The sequence below is a fragment of the Microcaecilia unicolor genome, chromosome 3 (assembly GCF_901765095.1).
Source record: "Microcaecilia unicolor chromosome 3, aMicUni1.1, whole genome shotgun sequence".
Lineage (NCBI taxonomy): Eukaryota > Metazoa > Chordata > Amphibia > Gymnophiona > Siphonopidae > Microcaecilia > Microcaecilia unicolor.
Genome location: NC_044033.1, coordinates 412,127,695 through 412,152,688, shown reverse-complemented (window position 1 = coordinate 412,152,688; position 24,994 = coordinate 412,127,695). Strand labels below are relative to the sequence as shown.

Genomic DNA, 24,994 nt, shown 5'->3' with positions numbered 1-24,994 from the left:
ATGGCTTGATATTTTGCATTTTTCACTTGGACTTTTTTCTTGGAAAATGATCCAGAAAGATACATTGAGCACAACAACATCTAGGAAATGGTCAATTTCAAAGAAAAAATATAGACGTTTTTCTAGTTTGAAAATGGTCATTTTCATTACTTGATTGTTGAACGTCCAAAATCGGATTTAGCTCAAAAGCTGTCCTAAATAAGGCTGCTAAGCTATGCGCGTGTCAGCACTGAATATTGCTGGCACCCACATAACTTAACAAAAATAAAACCATTGTTGGAAGCAAGATACTGGGCTAGATGGACCATTGATCTGACCCAGTATGGCTATTCTTATGTTCTTATGGAGGGGGAAGATAGAGAGTTAGTGATGCAAGACCACCAAGGGGGGGGGGGGGGATTGAAGAGAAGGGGACAGATGCTAGAAATAGTGGATGGAAGAAAGAAAGTGGGGATATGCTGGACATGAATTGAGGGGAGGGAAATGCTGCATATGGATGGATGGAGGGGAAGGCGCTGCACGGGCAAGAACATCTGATCACTGTGAGTCTTCAGGACGTCTCTCCTTCCCTGAGCTGGGCCCGCCCCCGTCTGACGTAAGTAACCTACATAGGCGGAGGATGGCGGGAGGCGGAGCTGTGGGAGAAAGAAAGGAGAAAGGGAGGGAGGGGGGCCGGGGCTGATAAAGTTTTGTGCTTTTTAATGCAGGGGGAGCGGGGAGCAGTGGTGACCTCGGGCGGGGGGGGGGGGGGGGGGGCAAGGACGCTCATAAAGGACGCTCCTGATGAGCGTTTTTGCCCCTTCCCTCCCGATTTTTTTTTTTTACATTACAGTTTGGAATCCGGGCAGCCCTAACGAGACGTACAGACCTCTTGTTAGCTTTCCGGTGGTTTTCCTGCGTTAGGGCAAGCGGTAAACTTTGATGCATCTCATTCCAATAGGGTTTCTAAACAATTTGCTCATCTGCATTCCATTTTTGTTAGCTGCTGTCGTCTTCGGAAAAAGGCCTTTAATGCATGTCACGGTTTAAAACTTGTTCGTTAAAGGGTTGTAAAAGGGTCGTTAAAGTTTAGTGCATCTGGCCCAAAGAGTCTTCATTGTTTTTCAATTCCTTTCATTTGTTTATTTTGCTGTCTGCTACTTTTTCAGCTCAGATTAGCAAAAATAGTTGCAATTCCCTTCCCCCAACAATAAAAGAAAATGGGCAGAATGGAATTGTTATAAATGGGATTCATCTGCTTTCTCCTTTAGTTTTTGTTTGCATGATAACTTTTGCACTGGGCTCTAAAACAAGTTACATTACATTACAAGATATTTATACCCCACACATACCTAAAAATAAAAACCCAAAGGTCATCAATCTATAATGATCATCTTAATGAAAAAGATTTCAGCAACTTTGAAATGTAGCATAATTAGCATAGTGTGTGGAACCAAAGCAATCTGCAGTGCTAATCCATCTACATTATTTACAGATTTCTTAAAAAAAAACAAAAAAAACCCCCCAAAACAAATCTTGCATGTAAAATAGTGTGACAATTATGACAAGCACTCTTGGAGATTTATGAAAAGGAACACTTATGGTCTGATTTGCTAAGGCTTTTTCCCCATTGTATGTCTACCAAAAAAGACCTTGATGAATCAGGCCATTAGTCAGATGTTCATAAGAATAAGACTAAAAATAAAAAGATGGCTGTGTTTTAGGGATTTTTTCACAAAGCCGTACTAGCGATTCCCGTGTGGCAAATGAGAGGAAGCCCATAGGAATTGAATGGGCTTCTTCTCATTTGCCAAGTGGGAATTGCTAGCGTGACGTTGTAAAAGAAGCTCTTAATTCTTAGTGTTATGTTTGGTATATTAAGGGGCTCGTTTTCAAAGCACATAGACTTACAAAATGACATAAAGTAACATATGTAGCTTTGTAAGTCTATGTGCTTTGAAAATGAGCCTCTAAATCACCTGATTTTTTTTTTGCAGTGAATGGAAGAGGTAGGTGTAAGAATTAGAATTCTGAAATGGTTTTAATCATCCTATATAATAAAACACACCTCCAACATTCTGAAGCCGAGAAAGTGAAGCCTTCAAGCCTTGAAGCATTCCTGCAACGTTCCGGAACTACGTGTCGTCAATTGAGGAGATGGAGCCTTACAGAGCGCACGAATGCTTCAAAGCTTGAAGGCTTCACTTTCTCACACACACACACTCGCTCTCTGTCTCTCACATACACTCTCTCTCACACACTCGCTCTCTTACACACTGACTCACACACACACTCTGTCTCTCACACACTCTCTCTCTCTCTGACACAAACACACACACACACACACACACACACACACTCTGTCTGATTCTCTCTCACATACACACTCCATCTCTCACCCACACACTCACTCTCAAACATACACACTCCGAGGAAAGGGGGGCATGGAACACGCTGGGGAGGAGAGGGAGGGGGCATGGAACTTGGAGGGAAGGGGGAGCCAAGAACTCAGAGGGGAGGAGAGAGAGAGGGAGGAAGGAGAGGAGAGAGAGAGAGAGAGGAGAGGAGAGGGAGGGAGGGGGGCCTGCACCTCGGACAGAAGGGAGGCCTGGAACTCGGAGGGGAGGAGAGGGAGGGAGGGAAGGAGGGAGTCATGGAACTCGGAGCCCCCCACTCACACACTCACTCTCTGTCTCTCACATACACTCTCTCTCACACACTCTATCTCTCTCTCACACACACTCTATCTCTCTCTCACACACACACTCACTCTCACACACACATACACTCTGTCTCTCACACACTCTCTCTCTCTCTGACACAAACACACACACACTTTGTCTGTCTGTCTCTCTCTCACTCATTCTCTCTCTCACACACACACACACTCTCTCTCTCTCTCTCTCAAACATACACAGTCTGAGGAAAACCTTGCTAGCGCCCATTTCGTTTGTGTCAGAAACGGGCCTGTTTTACTAGTTTCTAAATAAAAGCACTCACTGTGTGGTATCAGTGTTGACTATCTCAACAGTGAATCCTTTGACTAGTAGCATACTTCAGGGGGTCTATGTTTTTTCCAATGTTATTTAAACTGTATGTGAGACCTGTGGGGGATTTGATTAATATGGTTGGACCTTACATGCATGCCATTGTACATGGGAAAAGACAAGATTAGGCTTTGATGAAATTGAAACTGTATATGAGAACAGTAAGCCAGTGGATGGTCACTAATTACATCAATCTAGCCCAGTATCCTGCTTCCAGAAGTGGTCAATCCAGGACACAAGTACCTGACAGAAACCCAAATAGCAGCAACATTCCATGCTACCAATCCCAGGGCAAGCAGTGGCTTTCCCATGTCTGTCTCAACAGCAGGATCTTGTCCAAACCTTTTTAAAACCCATATATGCTAACTGCTGTTACTACATTCTCCAGCAAAGAGTTCCAGAGCTTAACTATTCGTTGAGTGAAAAAATATTTCCTCCTATTTGTTTTAAAAGTATTTCCATGTAACTTCATTGAGTATTCCTTAGTCTGTACTTTTTGAAAGCGTAAAAAATTGATTCACTTCTACTCGTTCTAAACCACTCAGGATTTTGTAGACCTCAATCATATCTCCCCTAAGCCATCTCTTTTCCAAGCCGAAGAGCTCTAAACTCTTTAGCCTTTCGTTTATCATTTTAGTCACTTTCTTTGAACCTTTTCTAATTCCGCTATATCTTTTTTTAAGATACAGCAACCAGAACTGAACACAATACTCAAGGTGAGGTTGCATCATGGAGCGATACAAAGGCATTATAGTATTTTTGGTCTTATTTACTATCCCTTTCTTATTAATCCCTAGCATCCTGTTTGTTTTTTTGGCCACCGCTGCACACTGGGCAGAAGATTTACAGACAGTGCTGACCCCCAAGGTGGACTCTAGCATCAGGTATCTATGATTTGGATTAATCTACCCAATGTGCATCACTTTGCATTTCTCCACATTAAATTTCATCTGCCATTTGGATGCCCAGCTTTCAATTTCCTAAGGCCTTCCTGTAATTTTTTTTTACAGTCCATATGTGTTGTAACAACCTTGAATAGTTTTGTGTCATCTGCAAATTGAGGGGTCCTTTTACAAAGGCGTGCTGAAAAATGGCTTGCGATAGTGTAGGTTTTGGGCACGTGCTGATCCATTTTTCAGTGTGCCTGTAAAAAAAGGCCTCTTTTTTTTGCCAAAAATGGATGTGCGGCAAAATCAAAATTGCCGTGCATCCATTGTGGGTCTGAGATCTTACTGCCAGCCTTAGATCTAGTGGTAAAAAATCTGGGCGGTAATGACCTATGCGTGTCAAATGCCACTTGGCGTGCGTCCGTTATGTGCGCCAGAAAATAAAAAAAATTTTCAGATGCACATATTGGATGCATGCCAAAATTGAAATTACTGCAAGGGCCATGCAGTAACTGGGCGGTAACTCCAATTTGTTGCACATTCGGTGCGCGTAGGCGCCTACGCGGCTTAGTAAAAGGGGCCCTAAATCACCTCACTTGTCATTCCGATTTCCAGATCATTTATAAATATGTTAAATAGCACCAGTCCCAGTACAGATCCCTGTGGTACTCCACTATTCACCCTCCTCCATTGAGAGAAATGGCCATTTAATCCTACCCTCATTTTTCTGTCCAATAACCAATTCATAACCCACAACAGAACATTGCCTCCTATCCCATGATTCTTTAACAACACTGGAAAGAAACCTGTCATTCTGGGGTTTATTCCTGAGTTTCAGGCCAGAAATGATATGAAACAACAAAGGAAATGTTGTTTCTGCACATTCCAACTAAATGTGGCTTATGTAGTTTACAGATTAGTCCAGAATGCCACTGCTAAAATATTCAGTTTAATGGTCAAAATAAGCCAGGCTGAAACAAAATTCCAGCTGTATCCAATGTTTTATTTTTTTTCAAATTCAGTCCCAAACAGCACATAAAAAGTTCTTGAAGTCTTTAAATGTTTATTTCAATAAAATTCACTAATTTCAATACAAATTCTTAGCTTGTTATAAACATATCTCACTTCTGTGGGAAATACTTTAGAATATTTCAAGGTAAAAGTTCTTCTTCAAACTTATTTTCATATTTTGCAGAGCACGAATGCCCCCACCAACATGGGGCATGTTTCGTAAATGCTGCCTCTAGGTGTGGTCTGCCAAAACTACAAAATAAAATCACAAGTCAAAAAAACCTATCTGTGCTTAAAACTGACTACACACATACCTTATACTTGAAAAATCGCACATACTGCATCAGTGCCCACCTCATACTGTTACTAACACACTAGCACTGAATGTAATATGTGTACCACATGACCCTTTAACTCCAATGAAAACAGTAAGAGAAGTGACATCACAAGATCAATTTACAGAGCTGCAGTCCAATCAGTTTCCAAATTCAGACCTCTTGGGGGTCACAGTCCTTAATGAAAAGATCCAACATTGCTCTTTATAATTAAGCACACTGTCTCTATCACCCCCCTCCCTTCCCACTTCTATCTTATCAATAACACGCCACCTGATGTCTGTCTAATCATGATGTTTCTCTCGCCAATGGTTCACAATGGGAGCTGTGAATGTGGCGGTATTGATATGGGATTTATGTTCATTCAGTCTCTTTTTAATAGATCTTCTAGATTTGCCTATATTATTAAATTGACAAAGGTGTTTTATTAAATATACAAAATTGTTACTATTACAATTTGTATTATGTCTAGCAACAATGTTGTGTGTAGTTCCTGCAACCCACCGCTTGACCGCTAGAATATGTGCAGGTTGCAGTGTAAAACAGAGGATAACATTGGTGTTGTCTGCTATGCACTGGCTTCCAGCTGAACAAAGAAGTATGGTGGCAATCTTGTAAAGTGTCATCAAGGTGTAGGCAATATATAACAATACCCCTCTCTTGAATAATTGCAAAGTACTTAATATATTATATTCTTCCTGTGGAGTGCAAAATATGAGAAAAGGGAAAAAGCCTCTGTAACCCAACCTTCACCCTTGATGTTTGAGTAGGGTAAGGAGACAAATATTGGGTCCAACTTTCTTTACCGGCATAAAAAAACCCTTATACTCTTAACTCTTGCTAAAAACTCCACAGGAAGTTCTTAATGGATCAATCCCAAAACCAATAAAATACACTTAACTTCCGGGTTGGTGATAGATGTAAAATGCAGACAAGGTCAGTCATACCAATGAAGAAAGTTGGACCCAGTATTTGTCTCCTTACCCTTGTTATATTGGTTATTATAAGACTCTCTTGTCCTTTGAGTGTTGAACCAAGATGTAGGTTCCATTTCTATAATGGCTTCAGGGTGCCCCTAAGCTGTTATTAAATACTAGTATAAAGGTGCGTTAGTGCCCACTAATTGTAGCTCAACGGCTTGTGTAAGTTGGTGCACCTAGGTGCACCATGTAATGCACGCAACTGATAGTTTTCTCTTTCTTTTACTTTATATTTTTAGCAAATTTTATACAAATAACAAGTGATCACATCAACAAACGTTTGTCCAGAAAATGGGATAATACAAAGGACACATTCTAATCACATGGCATAGAATTCTAATACAAAGAAAATATTACTAATACAAACTCTAAATTTATCCCTTCATAGTCTCCAATAATGGATCCATTAGAAATTACAGTAGAAATAATATCAAGAAACATAATTTGCAACTGATCATTTTCTGTAAGTTATACTCGTTGCATGGCGATACACCCATGGTCCACCCATGTGAACACCCTTCTTGCATTTATGTGTTAAGCAATTTTGGCATATACTTTATAGAATAGCACCTAGCATTTATACATGTAAATGCCAATTACTGGCATCAGTGACACACGCAAGTAATAATATTTTTAAACCTTCACGCATATTATTTATTTATTTGGAATTATTAACTGCCTTTATGAAGAGTTTCACCCAAGGCAGTGGTGTACAGCAGGTACAGTTTAACATAAAACTTATAATTTTGTTAACTTCATAACAATAGTAAAATAACCAAGAATAAACTAAATACCATAAATGAGATAAACTTGAAAACAGTAAATTGAAACCTATTAATAGAACTACCATGCAACAGTATCAAAAATATACACATTTAACAGCACCATAATTCAAATACCAGAGATATAATACAATGTTACCATAATACTAATGATACACATAATGTATGCATTAGAACAGTCAACTAACATAGATATGATCCTAAAGATTTTCTACAATACTGCTTACCATATAGCTGAGGAACCAAGAGCAGATATATGATGGGATCAAGATGCATTGTACAGTCGGGATAATTTGATGGTTAGCAAGGCAAGTTCTTTGAATAGTTAAGCAAGAGATAAGGAACTGATGTAAGTTACAGTGTGTGTAGCAATCTAGTCCAGGTGCAGAATGAGTGTATAGTCAGTCACCCTATGTATTAAAGGCTTGGGAGATGAGCCAGTCTTTCACCTGCTTCATGAAGTAGAGGTAGTCTCGAGTTACATGTAGCCCCTCTGGGAGTAAATTCCAGAGTGTGGGGGCTACTCCTGAGAAGACTTGCTGGTGGGTATCACATCGTACAATTTCTTTTGACGAGAGTACAGATAGTGATGATCCTTGAGAGGACCTTAGGCCCCAGCTTATAGAATTGCCCTTCTCAATGTTACAGGCAGAGGGAGTCAAGATGGCATCAGAGAAAGACATGCTATAGAGAGCTCTTGGTAGTGTTGAGATGTTCCAGCTGAAAGCATGGGGAAGAGAAAGGTTAATCCCAGATCTTAACCTTTGCAAACAGACGGAACACTCCTGGTTAGTGCAGACTACTTTGGAGACTTGTGGAGTTCAACAGCATGCAGTGGTTTCTACAACTTCGGGCAGCTCTGTAATTCTTAAGAGCTTAGTTTGGAAGTAGCATCCAGGGCTGCCGAGATGGGGGGGCAGAGGGGGGCAAAATTCCCTGGGCGCCGCAGTCCTCAGTCTCCACCTGCCTACACTCAGCTCCCTTCTGTCTGCCACCCGGTCCCCTGCATTTAAAAAAAATCTTGAAATCGGCAGCGCAGCGCTTTCTATGTGAAAGCAGCAGATTGCCTCAGGCGGGCCTTCCCTCACTGTGTCCCGCCCTTGCGGAAATAGGAAGTTACATCAGAGGAGGGTGGGACACAGTGATGGAAGGCTCGCCCGAGGCGATCTGCTGCTTTCACACAGAAGACACTGTGCTGCCGATTTCGAGATTTTTTTTTTAAATGAAGGGGGTCGAATGGCAGACAGAAGGGACCTGAGGGAAGGTAGGTAGAGACTGGGGGCTGTGGTGCTGGCGGCCTGGGAGCAGGAGAGGGAGGCGACAGCAGTAGCGATTGGGGGGAGGTGGGGGGGGGCGTCGATCCTTGAGGGGGGCTGGGGGCGGCCTTGCCCCGGGCCTGGCTCAGTCTCTCAGCAGCTCTGGGAGCATCAGTGAGTCCTGATGCCTGTGCTGTGTCCCTGCAACCCACTCCCTGGTGCCAAAGAGCTCCAATGGAGAATCTGCTAGAGAAGGGTCACCGCTGGCCACTTCGCCTCTTAGGGGAGGATTTTAGTATCTGCAAGAGGAGTTGCTTTGAATGCAGTGGCTGTGAGGGACAGAACTGTCGCTTCTGCTGATTTGTGGGGAACTGGAGAAAAAAAAACAACTATAATAATGTTGAGTGCCTTATGGATAGTACCCGCATATATTATATATAAACAGCTTTGGTTGTAATGTAATGTAACATTTATACCCTGCGCTTTCCCACTATTAGCAGACTCAATGCGGCTTACATAATATAACAGGTATACAAGATAACACAAAAAGGATAAAACAGCTAAATATAGTATATACCATATGTCTTCATGCCTTATTATCGCCTCTAAGCTCCCATGTCTCCTTCCAACGTTTCAATGTTTGTGTTCCATTGTTACATTCCTTAACGACACCTCGATTGTCTCGCATAACTCTGCACAATGTAATCCATAACCAATCTGTAACAAATTGTATTTCCATCATTTAACTCATATTGTAAGCCACACTGAACCCGCAAAAAGGTGGGAAAATGTGGGATACAAATGCAATAAATAAATAATAAATATAAAGAGGTGGACAATAAAAGAGGGTAAGTAAAATGGGTAAGGGAGGAAGGTGGTAGAGGAGGGAGTGGGAAGAATGTGTAAATTGGGATAGTGTGTTGTAAATTAAGGAAGAATGAATAATGATGGTTGGGAGAGGGATTAATTCAAAAGGATAAATGAGGAAGCATATTTCAAGTTCAGTCCAATAGTCAGATCCAGGTATCTCAGATGGATTCCTAATTTAAGTTAAGTCATTTGTGTAGGCTTGCTTGAAAAGGTGAGTTTTTAACAGCTTCCGGAAGGGTAAATGGTTATCGACTATTTGGATCGATCTTGGTAAGGGGTTTCAGAGCTTGCTGCCCAAAATGGAGAAATTGGATGCATAATATGTTTTGTACTTTATTCCTTTACAGTTGGGAAGATGTAAGTTTAGATAAGTTCGAGAAGATCTAGAGCGATTCCTGGATGGAAGGTCGATCAGATTGTACATGTAGGCTGGGGATTTTTCGTAGATAATTTTATGAATCATGGTGTGGACTTTGAAATGTATACGTTCCATAACAGGGAGCCAATGTAGTTTTAAACGGATAGGTGTTGCGCTCTCAAACTGCGACTTCCCAAAAATAAGTCCACAGAAAGGCGGTATATCAAATCCATGACCCTTTCACTCTTTTATTCACTTTGTTCAATGAGTTGCTCAAAAAATAACTGAACAACTTTCTAAGCCAAGTTGTCCTGTAAAACTCAAGTGCAAGAACAGCAAGCTGTCTTTATGGAACATTTGGAAGCTCAAATGTGCAAGTTACGTACTTTAAATGCTGCACATCTTAAGAAGAGAGATTCTTTAAGAAGAATGGAAAATCTCGAAAATTTGGGGAAGTGTAATAACTTAAGATTTTTGAACTTCCCCAAATCTCCACTTGTTTCTTCAGGTAGTTTAGGGAAATGCTGGGTTTCCTAGTTGATAATTTGCCACCTATAGCATAAGCTATTCATTTACATGTATCAGCTAACGCTCAACCGACTGAATGGGCAAGAGGAGTCTATGAATCTAACAGATTTTCTGGAACATTCATTTGACATAGTTACATCAAAAACTACTCCTTTGCTTATACTGGTACTTGAACTTGACTGTACTACTGTTTTGAAACTGTACTTTAGATGTATAAATGATCTGGTTTTTGGTGCTCAAATTTGAATATTTCCTAATTTGTCATGTTTTACCCAGGCTAGAAGATGTGAATTTCTGTTCTTGAAACTTATGGTTTTGACCCTAGGGGGTAATTTCACTTTGAAATTTACTTTGTGTTGTTTTGTTCTTTATGGTGGCAAGAATTTTCTTTTTCGCAACCCTAGGCAGCTCAGAGAGTTTGTTAACGAGAGAAACTCTGGTAGTAAATGACTGTAAGCCATCTGTAATCCTCAGTGTTTCTATTTCTTGGCTCATTTATATCATGGGCTAAAGTGTTAATTTGTTTCTTGAATTTATCTGACTGATATTTTATTTGATTTCCATATTTCTGGGTCAATTATGTGTTTGACTGAGAATGCACAATAATTGAAAATGAAAAATGTTAAAAATGTCACAGGCTGGTGGTGTGGCGTGTCTGAAACAGTTGCTTTATCATTGTGTTCCAAATGAGAGCACTGGAATGGAGGAGTAGCCTAGTGGTTAGAGCACCAGTCCTGATATCCAGAGGTGGCTGGTTTAAATCCCACTGCTGCTCCTTGTGATCTTGGGCAAGTCACTTAACCCTCCATTGCCTCAGGTACAAAATTAGATTGTGAGCCCTCCAGGGACAAGGAAACACCCAGTGTACCTGAATGTAACTCACCATGAGCTACTACTGAAAAAGGTGTTTGCAAAATCTAAATAAGTAAATAAACTGTGCTCATTTTAGCACTTTTGGCTGTTAAAAACTTTGATGTGGTATATTATATTAGTTAAGGGGTCTTTTTATGAAGCCGCGGTAAAAAATGGCCTGTGGTAGTGTGGGCGTGTGTTTTGGGCGCTCACTGGGCCATATTTTACCATGGCTGGGAAAAAGGGCTTTTTTAATGGGGTAGGAAATGGGCATGCATTGAAATTAAAATTACTTTCCATCTATTTATGGCCTGAGCCCTTACCGCCCTCATTGACCTAGCGATAAGGGCTCACACGCTACCCGTGCAGTAACCATGCATCACATACCAACTGCTGATTACCGCCAGGATTGCCCCTGTGATATAAAATAGGAAATTATTTTCTACTGCAGGATTCGGCATATGCCAAACACAGAATTACCGCCGGGTACCTGTGCTAGCCCAGTGGTAGAGCCAATTTGGCGTGCACTACCCATGCGCTAGCCCTCCCACATCTTAGTAAAAGGGCCCCTAAGACATTTACGTGTAGTGGACTTAGCTTATGAAATACCCTTCCCATAAATATCCAGTTGTCAGATACAAGTTGATGGAAGTTAAAAACATTTCTATTTCAAATGCATTTAGGTGAGGAGTGTGAGGGCCATCTGCTGGATAAGATTGACATAAGTTTGGGCAAGGTTGAAAGCAGATGCAAGAAAGTTCAGTGTGTTTTGAGAATGGTGTTTATTATATTGTCTTTTTCAGGTTCTAGATCAGTTCCCACCTGGACAGTTCCCACCAATTCCCGTCTGGACAATTCCCACTGAACCAATTTCCACCACACCAGGGAGGACAATTCCCACCCATAACCACAAAAATATAAAACACACTAGGACAAGTAATCTCCCTCACTTTCCTCTTCCAGATCATTTGGGGGGGGGGGGCAGTATCCCTTCACCCCCCCCCCCACAACATTATCTTTTACACATCCCTTTCCCCTCCCAGACATGCAGTTTGTGGGGGAGGGCACCCCCCAAACTAGGTTTCAACCTAATTCATGTCTAATCTGGGATCTAAATATCATAAATAAGTAAATAAATAAATAAGTAAATAGATAAATACAAACTACAGTACATATGGGAGGGGCAATGCCCCCCAAACTAGGGTTAAACCTAATTCAGCCCCTCAAAATGATACACTGATTATGATTTATAACAAATTACCAGGACTTATGGGACCCGATACAAGAAGGAAGCGCTATGGTCAGTAAAAAACAAAAACAAAGGCTAGGGTGGGAAATGACTGGGGGGGGGGGGGGGGAGGGTGAGGGAGGAAGTTGTTGGTGGGAATTGTCCCCTTTAAGTGGGAAATGTCCCAGGGGGAATTGTCCTAGGTAGGAATTGTCTCAGGTGGGGGGGGGGGGGGGGGGGGGGAGAATTGCTAGATGGGAACTGTCCAGGTGGGTACTCGCCTGATACCCTTTTTGAGAAATGGAGGTATTTTAAAGTTAGGCATTTATTACATTTATTGTATAGAATCTATGTGATATTTTATTGTAGGAAAGGGATTTTGAATTTAGCCCACTCCTTTTTTTCAGATCTAGCTCAAGGTGAGTTACATTCGGGTACAGTAGGTATTTTCCTGTCCCCAGAGAGCTTACAGTCTAAGGGGCCTTTTTACTAAAGTGAGGTAAAATTGGGCATTTTAATGTGGGACTTCCGTGTGCTAAACCCAGATTTAATGCACCATCTACTATAATAAAACTCACCCTCAACGTTCTGAAGACAACGTTCTGAAGTCACTCAGTCACTCACTGAAGGGTTCATGGATTCATAGTGGTGAAGCCACAACACTGACCAAGTCTCTCTGCCCCGCCCTCGCATGACGGACCAATCAGAAAAAACACCCTCAACATTCTGAAACACAAAGGACCATCACAACACCGTTCCCAGGCAACACTAGGCAACGTAAGACGGACCAATCAGAGGAAACTACGTGACAATAAGGGAGGAGCATTCCCCAGCAGAATGGCTCATTATCTGTGCAGCACGGAGAGCACAGAACCACCGCTGGAAAAAAACAAAACAAAAAAAGACACACATCAACAACCTGCACACACACCGCACCCTCACACACTCACACACAAAATAACTCTGTGACACATACACACACACACAAAAAAAGCCACATGCTAGCGCCCGCTTCATTAGTTTCGGAAACGGGCCTTTTTTACTAGTTTATATATATTTTATTGCAGGTCATATGCTAATGTTGTCATTAGCATGTGGCACCTGCATAGAGTTAATGAGGGAACGCTTATCACTTCCTGTTTCTGCAGTGTTCTATTGCGGTAACCGTGTAATAAGGGCTTAGGGATAGATTTAATGAATGGCACCCGAAGTTAAGCACTGGGATGATCTGTGCTAAGCTAATAGTCTGTAAAGGGGGCTCTTTGCAGAATGGCATTTATAGAATACTAACTTAGGGCCTCTTTGTGTTGCTGCATGGGAAACCACTAAGCGTGGCTTGATAAAAGAGGCCCTTACTGTGTACTTCATGCCAGGGGCATAGCCAGACTTCGGTGGGAGGGGGGTCCAGAGCCTGAGGTGAGGGGGCATATTTTAGCCCCCCCTGGCGCCGCCGACCCCCCCTACCACAAAAAACTTTGACCCCCCCTTGCCGACGACCCTCTCAACCCCCCTCCCGCCACCAACCCTCCCCCGCCGCCACCTACCTTTGCTGGCGGGGGACCCCAACCCCCGCCAGCAGAGGTCCTCTTCTTCCGGCGCAAGGCTTCGTTCCACAGGCTGCTAATCATTGCACTTTTTTCATATATGTGCCAAAATTGTGCAATATTTAACCAGAAGCATGAACTGTATTAAATGCCACTTAACTTTTACAGATCCTGGGGCCTGCCATGGACCATGTTTCACTAATCTGCTGTTAAATATGGCACAATTTTGGCACATGTATGAAAAAAGAAAAAAGTGTGATGATTATCAACCTGTGGACTGTATTAGACTAAATTGGTCTATGCTAGGCCTTAAGAGAATCTATGAGCACATAAAACAAAACTTTTTGAAATATTGGAGTTTTATTGATGTTCAGCAGATATTTAAACTTAATGCTTTGAAACTTTCAATGGATGGGATCTGAATATAGTAGTTCTGTTGTTATCCCATGATTTAGTACAATTTTCCCCTTGTTTTGTGACGGTAACTCTTAATTACTGCCAATTAAGTGTTTGTTAACACCAATTATTGATCATTAGCAGCAATTAAGTCAATTACTTTGCACACGGATCTGTGAGCCGCACCCAAAACTGAACGCCTAACTTTGGGTGACCTATACAGAATCTGGAGGTTAATGCCCTTTAGCAAAGGGGCCCCTTCATTGGTTGCAGAGGCAAGGGAGAGTTAAGTGACTTACTCAAGATCACAAGGAGCCACAGTGGGAATTGAACCAGGCTTTCCTGGTTTCCAGCCAACTTCTTCAACCATTAGGTTATTCATCCATACCTAGAGAATTTGGTTAGCAGGCATGAAATAAAAGTAAATAAAATTATGAATAAACAAATAAAATGATTGCCAAAGGAGCTTTAAATTTGAAATATCCAAAGAGCACTATCTTATTACAGAGCGCAAGTAAAATAAAGCAGGGCACCAGCAAATACAGAAGAGTATTTGTACAGTAAGGTAGCAATTTTTATACTGCACAGACAGCTACAAGATCCACAGGTACTTTTAACCACTGACTCTAAGCTGTGCTGGAGTCCTCCAACTGCAGTCCTGCCAGTAGAGGTGCTGTTTCACTATCACATTTTCAATAGTGAGGGACAGACAAGCTCTGCAGGACTCCAGGGAACCTGTCTGTCCCTAGTGACTGAAAACACAATATTGAAGCACTATCCCCCAACTGGCAGTGATGCAGTTGGAGAACTTCTGCAAATCTAACCCTAAGTCTAAAGATACAAAGAAACAGCATGCAAGTATGATCAGTGTACAGGCGCATAATGCATCTCTGTGTACAACAAAGTGATGCATAAGTTTTAAGTAGATTATTTTTCCATTCTTTTTTTTATCCTAGGATAATTGGATGTACTCCATTTCTGACAGTGTCTTATCTCTTCCTGTGGTTTGCACCTCCCTTTCTGACAGGAAGAGTACTGTGGTATTTGACATTCTACTGCCTCTTTCAAGCATTGACCACGGTAAAAAGGAAACCTGTTGTCCTTTACTGTATTCATTCTATGTTTAGCATCTTTTATAAAATAAAACAGGACTTATGTTTTTCCAGTTTACCTATTCATTTTTCTGCAACACTGACCTCACATGCAGGAGTTAGCAAAATAAAAACACAAACCAAAGCATAAGTGATGGGGGTCAAGACCGTTACCACAGTGTTCCCACAGAGCTTATCATACCAGGCTGCTGAATAACAACACTGGAGTAGGTCAGCAAAGCTCATCCTGATGAGCTGCCGAAGACTCTCATGAGAGCAGTCTGGCCAGCTCCTGCAAAGAAGATGAAGATAAGGTGTGGGGCGAGTGGAGAGAAAGGATAAGGATGGGATAAAGAGGGAAGATGTTGGAGATGAGGTGGAAGAAAGGAGGGCTGAGCTGGGGAAAATCCATACAAATGTCTGCAGGTGCCCTCGCACACACATACCCTCGCATTCATGATCACATCTGCCATAACCTCTCATAGAAACTCCACATATATGCTAGAGAGCTGCACAAGAATGGGGATTGCGAGATTCCTACAGATATGGAAGACGTTACCATGGGATTCCCACAGGGATGGAAGAAGTTGCCATGGGATTCCTATGGGAGTGTAGTCCAAATCTCTGACTCCAGACTAAGGCTTGGAATGCACTGAGGGAGGCAATTGGAGCACCAGAATGAGGTTTGGAATATACAGAGATTGGCAGTTGGAGCACCAGAATGAGGCTTGTAATGCCCAGATAGGCAGCTGGAATACCAGACTGAGGCTTGAAACACTCATTGGTTGAATAGTGAATGCCATCCAAAAAACCACAGAAGGCTGTTGGAGTTGGAAGGAAACAGAGGGCTGTGAGAAAGTAAATAATAGTGTTGACTCCTGCGGGTATAAGTGGGGATGGAGGAGTTTAATTGTGGGGATGGAATGCATCTTAGCAGGTATGAGTGGGTATGGGTTAGATTCCATTGGGGAAGGGCTGGGATGGGTGAAATTTCTGTCCCCTTGCAACTCTCTCTAATATATACACCCCTATACATACTCTAACAGTCACATGCATCCTACATATACTCCTCACTCCTCCCCTCCCCACATCCCTTTCACACATTCTCTTTGATAACCTCCAGAACCTCTCGCACTGTAGTCTATGGGATCAATTTTAGCTATAGTTCAGGTTCCTCTTTTCTTTTCATGGCAACACGAGAGAACCTTCCTTCATTAACAGCCATTGCTGTTTTACTCTATCCCATGCCATCAAAAGGAAATCGGAAACAGTGCCTATAGTTTCATATAGTCAAGCTAGGTCAGATTGATGGTCCATTGAGCTCAGCATCCTGCCTTTGACAGTCTAAACTAGTAATTTAGCTGAGTTTAGTTTGGATAATGTTCTTGAGAACAGGTTCATTAGCAATTATTTAACCAATTAACCTTCCCACTTCTGGGAAGGAGCAACATGGAATGGATTTCTATATTTTGGAGTGTGACAGTGTATACATCCACGAGACTTGGACTGGCCACCAGTGGCGTTCCTAGGGGTGGCTGACACCCGGGGTGGATCGCCGATGTGCCCCGCCTCAGGGTGCAGCGCCCCCCGAATGCAGCGCGGGCCCCCCCCGGCAAAAGGACACCCCCGCGAAGGAATCCCCCCCCGGTTGCACGCCGCTGGGGGGGGGGTGCCGTGCGCGCCTGTCCTCCGTTGTTCCATGCTTCTTCTCTGCCCCAGAACAGGAAGTAACCTGTTCCGGGGCAGAGAAGAAGCATGGAACAACGGAGGACAGGCACGCGCGGCACCACCCCCAGCGGCGTGCACCCGGGGCGGACCGCACCTACCGCCCCCCCCCCCTAGGAACGCCACTGCTGGCCACTATTTTCTGTTCTGTGGCAGCAAATTCTATATAAATATTTGACTTGATAGAAAGGCACATACCCAGGTAGCAGCACCTATTATTTCCCTTTCTTTCAGTGACACTATGGAATTCTTTGCCATATTTGGTATGCTGATTACTTGCATTTTTAGAAAATCTTAAAATTCTTGTTTTTCACTGACTCTTTTAAACTTATGATTCTTATTTTAACTGTAACTCCTGAAGTTATGTTTTGACTCTTGCTGTGTTTCCCACATTGAACCTATTTGCAGGGATTAGGCAGACTGTAAGTGCACACATAACATAACATAAGCCAGATGAACGCTATTGATCTGTTTGAGCGGAATGGCCGTACATGGCACAAAATATAGAGGGGTGCCAGTGGGTTTCAACGTATCATCGATGACACCTAATGTGGAACCTTGCATCATGTAGCTATAGTTTGGGCTCTATTTATCCAGTTAGCTATCCGGAGAGTGCCAGCTCTGACTGCCCTATCTGGATATTCAGTTCCAGCTACTATCCAGATATTTTTGCTAAATATCAGGAATTTTTCTGCAGCAGCAACTGGCATTTAATAAAAAAGCCAACAGCCGAGGCTGAATATTGACCTGATTACTTGTGTTCCCCCCTCCCCCTCCCATTTGCATTGGGGCAGGGAATTGGGTTGTGTCCTTGAACTATAAATCCTTGTAACCTCTTTAAGAGCACATGTCCAGCTCCCTTTGTCTTATGGGAATTTTTTTATTGGCTTGCCTTGTTCTCTTTACATACTGGGCATGTTGCCCCCTACCCCTGTCTCTCTCCATCGGGTCTGCAAGAGTTAGTCTGCAGCATATCTCTTCTGTGAACTGAAACTTCCTATGCTGTATTCTGTTGTATTACCTTTTCAACCTATTGTAACTCTATCAAGATTTTACCAGTGTAAAGGTATAAACAGCATTACTCTCAGCATGTTGTTGAAATGCTCACAGCTTCTCTCTTGCTTTGGGAGAGAGCTGTTTAAGAACAGACTCCCAGTTCGCATGGCAGCACATCTGAACTGTAAGTTATTTTTCCTTGTTTGATTACTGCATTAAAGAAGATTTTGGTTCAAGAGTTCTGAGTCTTCTCATAGTGATGCTATTAGACTGCATGCTAATCATCCAGTGAGTAGCAGAACAATTTATGCATTGATTCGAAAAATATTTTCTATAATTCATTCTAAATCTGCAACTAGTCAACTTTATGGAGTGACTCCCAGTACTACTGGAAAGAATAGATAACCATCCTCTATCAACTTGTGTCACAGATAACAACATAGAAACAGAACATGATAGCAGAAAAGATCTTAAGGCCTATCCAGTCTGCCCATCCAAACAAGCTGTTTTTTCATATAATCCCTTCAGCGATCTTATGTGCTTCAACTCATGATTTTTCAAATTCAGATTCCGTACCCTCCCCCCCCAAAAAAAATTATTCACTGAGGCTATTCCACACATCCACTACTATTTCTTTAAAGAAAGAAGTGACAAATGTAAAGTGTTACTCCAGAATCCAACATCAATCAAAACCAGACATATGAATCGATAAGGAGAGGTGAATCAAAACCTAAGGATGGGAGATTGCTAGTTACAGCTCAGGATAGTGGATTACACAAGATTGTTCATGGCAAACATAGAAATAAACTGGTAAAACAGACATATATAGATTCTGTAAGGAAGAGTTTGAAAAGATTACCAATCTTGTAGTTGGTTCCAAAGTTCTGAGGAGAGAAATGTTCTATACAGAAAGACACAATAAGGTGACACACCTTATCCATTGGAAACTTCATAAACGCTACAGCATTGCTGTACCAGAAAAGCACTGGGATCATGATCCTAAGAGAATGATAAGAACTTAACTTAAGAACATAGGCATTGCCATACTGGGACAGACCAAAGGTCCATCAAGCCCAGCATCCTGTTTCCCAACAGTGGTCAATTCAGGTTACAAGTACCCGGCAAGGTCCTAAAACAGTACAATATGTTTTATTCTGCTTATTCTAGAAATAAACAGTGGATTTTCCCCAAGTCCATCTTAATAATGGCATATGGACTTTTCTTTTAGGAAGTTATCTCCTCTGTAAACTGAAACTGCCTTTTTTAAACCCCACTAAGCTAATTGCGTTTACCACATTCTCTGGCAATGAATTCTAGAGTTTAATTACACATTGAGTAAAGAAATATTTTATCTGATTTGTTTTAAATTTACTATTTTGTAGCTTCATTGCATGACCCAAGTTCTAGTTTATTTGGAAAGAGTAAACAAGCAATTCATGTCTACCCGTTCCACTCCACTCATTATTTTATAGACGTTTATCATATCTCTCTTCAGCCTTCTTTTCTCCAAGCTGAAGAACCCTAGATGCAGTGACCAGAATTGCACACAGTATTCAAGGTGTGGTCGCACCATGGAGCGATACAAAGGCATTATAACATCATAATTTTTGTTTTCCATTCCTTTCCTACTAATATCTAACATTCTGTTTGCTTTCTTAGCTGCTTCCTCACACTGAGCAGAGGGTTTCAATGTATCATCAACGATGACACCTAGATCCCTTTCTTGGTCAGTGACTCCTAACGTGGAACCTTGCATCACATAGCTATAGTTCGGGTTCCTCTTTCCCACGTGCATCACTTTGCACTTGCTCACATTAAACGTCATCTGCCATTTGGATGCCCATTCTCTCAGTCTCGTAAGGAAAAATGAAGAGGTTATGATCACCTGTGGCATTCCCATTCCAACTGATGATAACTTCTGCAAGGAAACCGGTCATAGTGGAAAAAGGAGAAAAAACGTAAGAATGACAGTAATAGAGGTGTCATTGCCAAGTGATGATTCTGTTCCTATGTGCAGAGAGAGAAATCAATCCCCATGTACCAAGAAAATGTGGCATAACGATACAGAAATATTTCCCATTGTATGGGGTGCTATAGGCCTGATTTAGAAAAAAATGCCAAGCTCATTTTGATATATTTCCTATACATGTTACATCCTATGAACTCCAGAAGGAAGCTGTCTTTGGCACATTACAAATACTATGAGGAGTGTTATCAGTAAATTTCAGAGATTAAGATCATATTCTACATATTGAGGGGAATTCTCTATAAAGCATCTAAATGATCCATGCTGAGCCCGTATTCTATAAAGGGTGCTTGACTTTATGGAATACTGGCATAGTGCACAGATTGTGCCTAACTTTGGTTGCCGGACTTATGCTTAATAGAAACAGATGTAAGTTCGGTGCCCAAAGTTAGGCGCGGATCAGCACTATTGTATAACCTGGCGCTTAATTTTTGGGAATGCCCATGCCCTGCCTATGGCCATATCCCCTTTTGGGTTGTATGCGGGAAAAGTTAGGCGCCAAGTTATAGAACAGCAAACAGGGAAGATCCACGTTCAACTTTAATGAAGCACCAATTAAATGGCCAATTGGCATCCATTTCCTCGTTAAGTTGTGCACAGATCTAGGATCCATGTGGAAATTCTGGTGCCCAACTTTGGGATTCTGTCTTAGGAGTGCAGGTCATTACTGTCACGGTATGTGCAAAACTAACCCTTTTGGAAACATTCTGGCTGATATTTAAACTATTTTAACGGCCAGGAATGACTCCTGTCTGGTTAAATAGCCTTAAGCTGGCTAAGCGTTAATATCCAGCATGAGATAGCCAGCTATCTTGGCTGAATATTACCACTTAGTGGCTACCAGTTAGCACCAATATCGATTGGCTGACTGGCTAAGTTTAGCAACCAGATAGACCCACGTAAATAACAAGTCTGTCTTTGGCCACTATAACTTAGCCGGACAACCAATGAATATCGGCTTAACCGGCTATGTTTTTAGTGGCCAAAAAAACTCAGAAATTCAATGCTGGTTGTCGGATACTGTCCCCCGGCCCCAGCATTGAATCTCTGGGTTCACTGCCAACAGTGGGAGTTAGCCGGGTTCCCTTCCGCAGTCTCAATATTGGTCCCATTGATACCAAAGAAATATATCATTAGATTACTCTTTGGTCTACCCTTTTAACTCTCATCCTATGACCCCTAGTTTCAAAGCCTCCATTCCACTGAAAGATGCCTTCCTCCTATGTATTTCTACCTCGGGGGTATTTAAATGTCTGTATCATACCTCCCCTATCGCATTTTTCTTCCAGGATACACATATTTAGATCTTTACATCTATTCACGTATGCCTTAATGACAAAGACTACTGACCACTGTAGTAATCACCCTCTGGATTTATGATTCTGTTTCCAGAACAATATAAAGTATTCCAAATGATGTTTTACTAGAGATTTATACAGAGGCAATAACACCTCCTTTTTATGTGGCAATTCCTCCAACTGTTCATTCAAACATCTTTATGGCTTGTGTTGTCTCCTTATCTACAGTACCTGATTGACCAGCGGAAGACTATTAGATATAATCACCCCCAGGATCCACTTAGTGACCAGAACTTCACTCCCTATATTATACTGGCCCCTTGGTTTTACAGCCCAAATACATGGCCTTGCATTTTTATAGTGGTAAATCTTAGTTGCCACAGTCTATACCATTTCTCAGGCTTTGCTAGATCCCTTCTTATATTTTCCATACCTTCCAGGATGTCTCCCCAGTTGAAGATTTTGGTATCATCTACCAAAAAGAAAACCCTTCCTGATAGTTTCTTCCATAATATTGCTTATAAAAGTGTTGAAAAGAACCACAATGACTGATCCCTGTGGCACACCACCAGGATCTCCCCTTTCCTTGGAGTGAATTCCATTTACTGCTACCTTTTGTCATCTCCTACTCAAACAGTTTCTAACTCAGCACTTAAGGTTTGTTTTGCTATAACTTTACATTCTTTTTCTCACTGTTTTTTGCAGGTCTTTCATGTACCATATTCCACTCTCACCATGTTTCTGAGCACAGACCAGAAGGAGAGAGATTCAGCCACTGCATATCGTGAGTTGGACAGTTACTTCTTTCTTAAATAAGTTAGTTTACACTATCTTTACTATTTACTTTTCTAATTTCAGATTTCTGGACAAAAAATTAATTGACTAAGAATAGATAGGGGACAATATTCAGCACTAGTTAACTGGGTACGAGAGACTCCTACTTGGTTAACTAGCGCTGACCAGGTCCCAACAGGATATCAGCAGCACAAAACTGGATACTGCTACTGAATATCCCATCTGACTGCCATGGGTGGTCTAGGGGTGGAGTCACGGTAGAGCTGGGAGTTACCAGGGCAACATCAATATTCAGTGGTGGAATCCAGATAACTGACTTTTAAAGCATTTTGTATATCGACTATGGCCCAAGCATCAAGGCGGAAAACAAACCCGGTATCCTTATTGCAAGTAAATCAACATAAAGAAGATACTAGACAGGAAGATAAATGCACAGGAGATTGGGGGGGGGGGGGGGGGGGGTGAATAGACAACAAACAATATCCAGGACACAGCTAAATAATGGAACACACTAGGTCAGGGCAGCAGGGAACCAGCCTGACCAGGCCAAGGACGAAGAAAACTTAAGAAGAGCAGAGAAAGGTGGACCAGCACTTCAGGAGAAGGCTTTAGTAAAGAACCATCTTTTGAGTACCACCTTACGCTTCTTCAAGGAAGACGAGGCGAAGAGCCAGAGGAAGCTGGTTCGAAAAGCAGGGTGCAGAACTTCTAAAAGTCAGACAGCGGGAGAAGGCCAAATGTAATGTGGCACATGAGGGAACAACCAGTAGGCTAACATCGGATGATCATAGTACATAACCTGGTATATAAGGTATTAGCAGTGTGGAAAGATAAGGTGGAAGACCAGTATGGTAAGCATTATGGGCCCAAAACAGGAGTTTATACTGGACATGGTAAAAACAAACCGAGAGCTGGTTGGGCCTGCAAAAGAGGAGTAATGTGTTCCCATCATTTAGTACCATATAGTAATTTCACCCCTGTATTTTGAACAAGTTGAAGCCTGCAAGTGGGTTAAAGTGGACAGTCAGAAGAGAGTTACAACAGTGAAGACGGTTCAATGAGTGCATGTATGTAGCAGTATTAGTGCTTTCTCATCCAAGTAAGCCTTCAGGCATGGGCGTAGACTGGGGGGGGGGGCGAGGGGGGGCATTGCCCCCCAAACGAAACGACTTATGACTTTACCGTTTTACGACTTATCTTCACCCAAAGTCGCAGTAAAAGCACCAAACAGGCAGGCTCGAGTCGACTCTGTCCTTCGCTTCCCTGCCCTCTCTGCGTCCCGCCTTCCAGTGATGTCATTTCCTTTCGGGCGGGACGCTGAGAGGGCAGGGAAGCGAAGGACGGAGTTACTGCCTGTTACTACCGCTTGTTTGCTGCGCCGCTGCAACAGTCTTCGGTACTGGAAGTCACACTAACTCGATTTTACAAGAGCAAACGGTGGTTCTGAAAACGTTTCTACTTTCTTAGGTAACATAGTAGATGACGGCAGAAAAAGATCTGCACGGTCCATCCATTCTGCCCAACAAGATAACTCTATGTGCTACTTTTTGTGTAGGATTGTCATTGGAGATCAAGTGCTTCCTTCCTAGAATGAAGTTTGTTGGAGCTTTCTGTCCTAGTAATTAACCTAGTGTGTTATTGTTCTGAAGAATATTTTTGTGGTGTGCAATTTTTCTTGATTAATTTCTTCCAATAAAAGTGCTATTCTTTTTCTAGGTTTTTTTGAGTTGCCATATTGGATATATGGAAATAAATTCTTAGGATACGTGTGGTCTTTTTAACTACAGTAATATGTAGTGATAGTATCTACATTTATATTGCACAGGGAGAATAGCCAAGTCAGGCTGTTATAATTCAGGTCTTGTCTATTTTGCTTTACGGTATTTAAAGGGTTCTATGAGCGCAATGCTCCTTTTTTTTTAAAAACATTTTTGGGGAAAAAAAGTTGTCTTGACAGTGAAAAGAAAAGGTGCTTTCTCGATCTCAATCCTTCTGCACCCTTAGTTAAATTACAAACAGATACTGTCCAAAAAACGTTAGCTTTATAGTGGACTTTGATTTGGTAGAACTGCAGTTATTACTCTGCTGCAGTGGCGTAGGAAGGGGGGGGGCGGTCTGCCCCGGGTGCACGCTGCTGGGGGGTGTTGGCTCCGCGCTGGTGCACTGCCCTTTCTGCCCCGGAACAGGTTACTTCCTGTTCCGGGACAGAGAGAGCAGTGAACCAGCGCGGAGCCGACACACCCCAGCAACGTGCAGTCGGGGCGGATCGGCCCTCCCGCCCGTCCCTCGCCGCAGGTATGCGCTCCGGGGGGGGGGTGCGCTCCAGCGGGAGGAGGGTGCGCCGTGCTGCACCCGGGGGGGGGAGGTGCGCAGCGGCGACCCGCCCCGGGTGTCAGCTCCCCTCGCTACGGCTCTGCTCTGCTGTAAGGCTAAAGGAAACGTTTTGAATCTAAAACATACAAATATGATTGAGTGAAATCAGTCTCTGCGTTTTGAAGTGCAGTGAGTAGCTATAATAGAAAATAGTTAAGGGGAGCCAGATGATCCTTTCCAGCATATCAAATGGCTAGGAAGGTAGGGTTTGAAATCTGTTCTCTATTTTATCTGAGCTATTCCAGGGTTCCTAAATCTGGAGAAATACAAGATCCTGCTCTCATTTTGACCTTAAATGCCATGTGACTGCTTTTATTTACAAACAGGCTGAAGGGAAAGGGCGGAGGGAGCTGCTTATCTTGCACCCTTGGTCTGTTTTCCTATCCTGTCTCACTGTCAGTGTTGACAGGTGAGCGGTTTTACCGCCCAATTGGGTGGTTTTCCGCAACCCACCGCGGGAAATTTTTGCCCGCGGCAGGTTGCAGTTTTTTGGGCTTGTTTTGGGTCTTTTGGGCGGTTTTTAAGTGGTTTTTTCGGCCGCAGGGGGCGGGGCTAGTGGCATTTTGGGCGGGGTTAGTGATGTTTTGGGCGGGGTTAGTGATGTTCTGGGCGGGGCTGATGATGGGGGAGGCGGGGC

General features: G+C 42.5%; 1 protein-coding gene across 4 annotated transcripts in view; it reads left to right on the top strand.

Annotated features, from left to right (window-relative positions):
• The window catches only part of MFSD2B (major facilitator superfamily domain containing 2B), a 104,690-nt gene that overhangs the window by 33,945 nt on the left and 45,751 nt on the right, over nt 1-24,994 (top strand). For all 4 annotated transcript variants that reach the window (XM_030198804.1, XM_030198803.1, XM_030198802.1 and 1 more), the window contains 2 exons: nt 15,010-15,133; nt 21,895-21,973. In XM_030198804.1, coding sequence (XP_030054664.1) covers nt 15,010-15,133; nt 21,895-21,973 — 203 coding nt within the window. The remainder of the gene's footprint in view (nt 1-15,009; nt 15,134-21,894; nt 21,974-24,994) is intronic.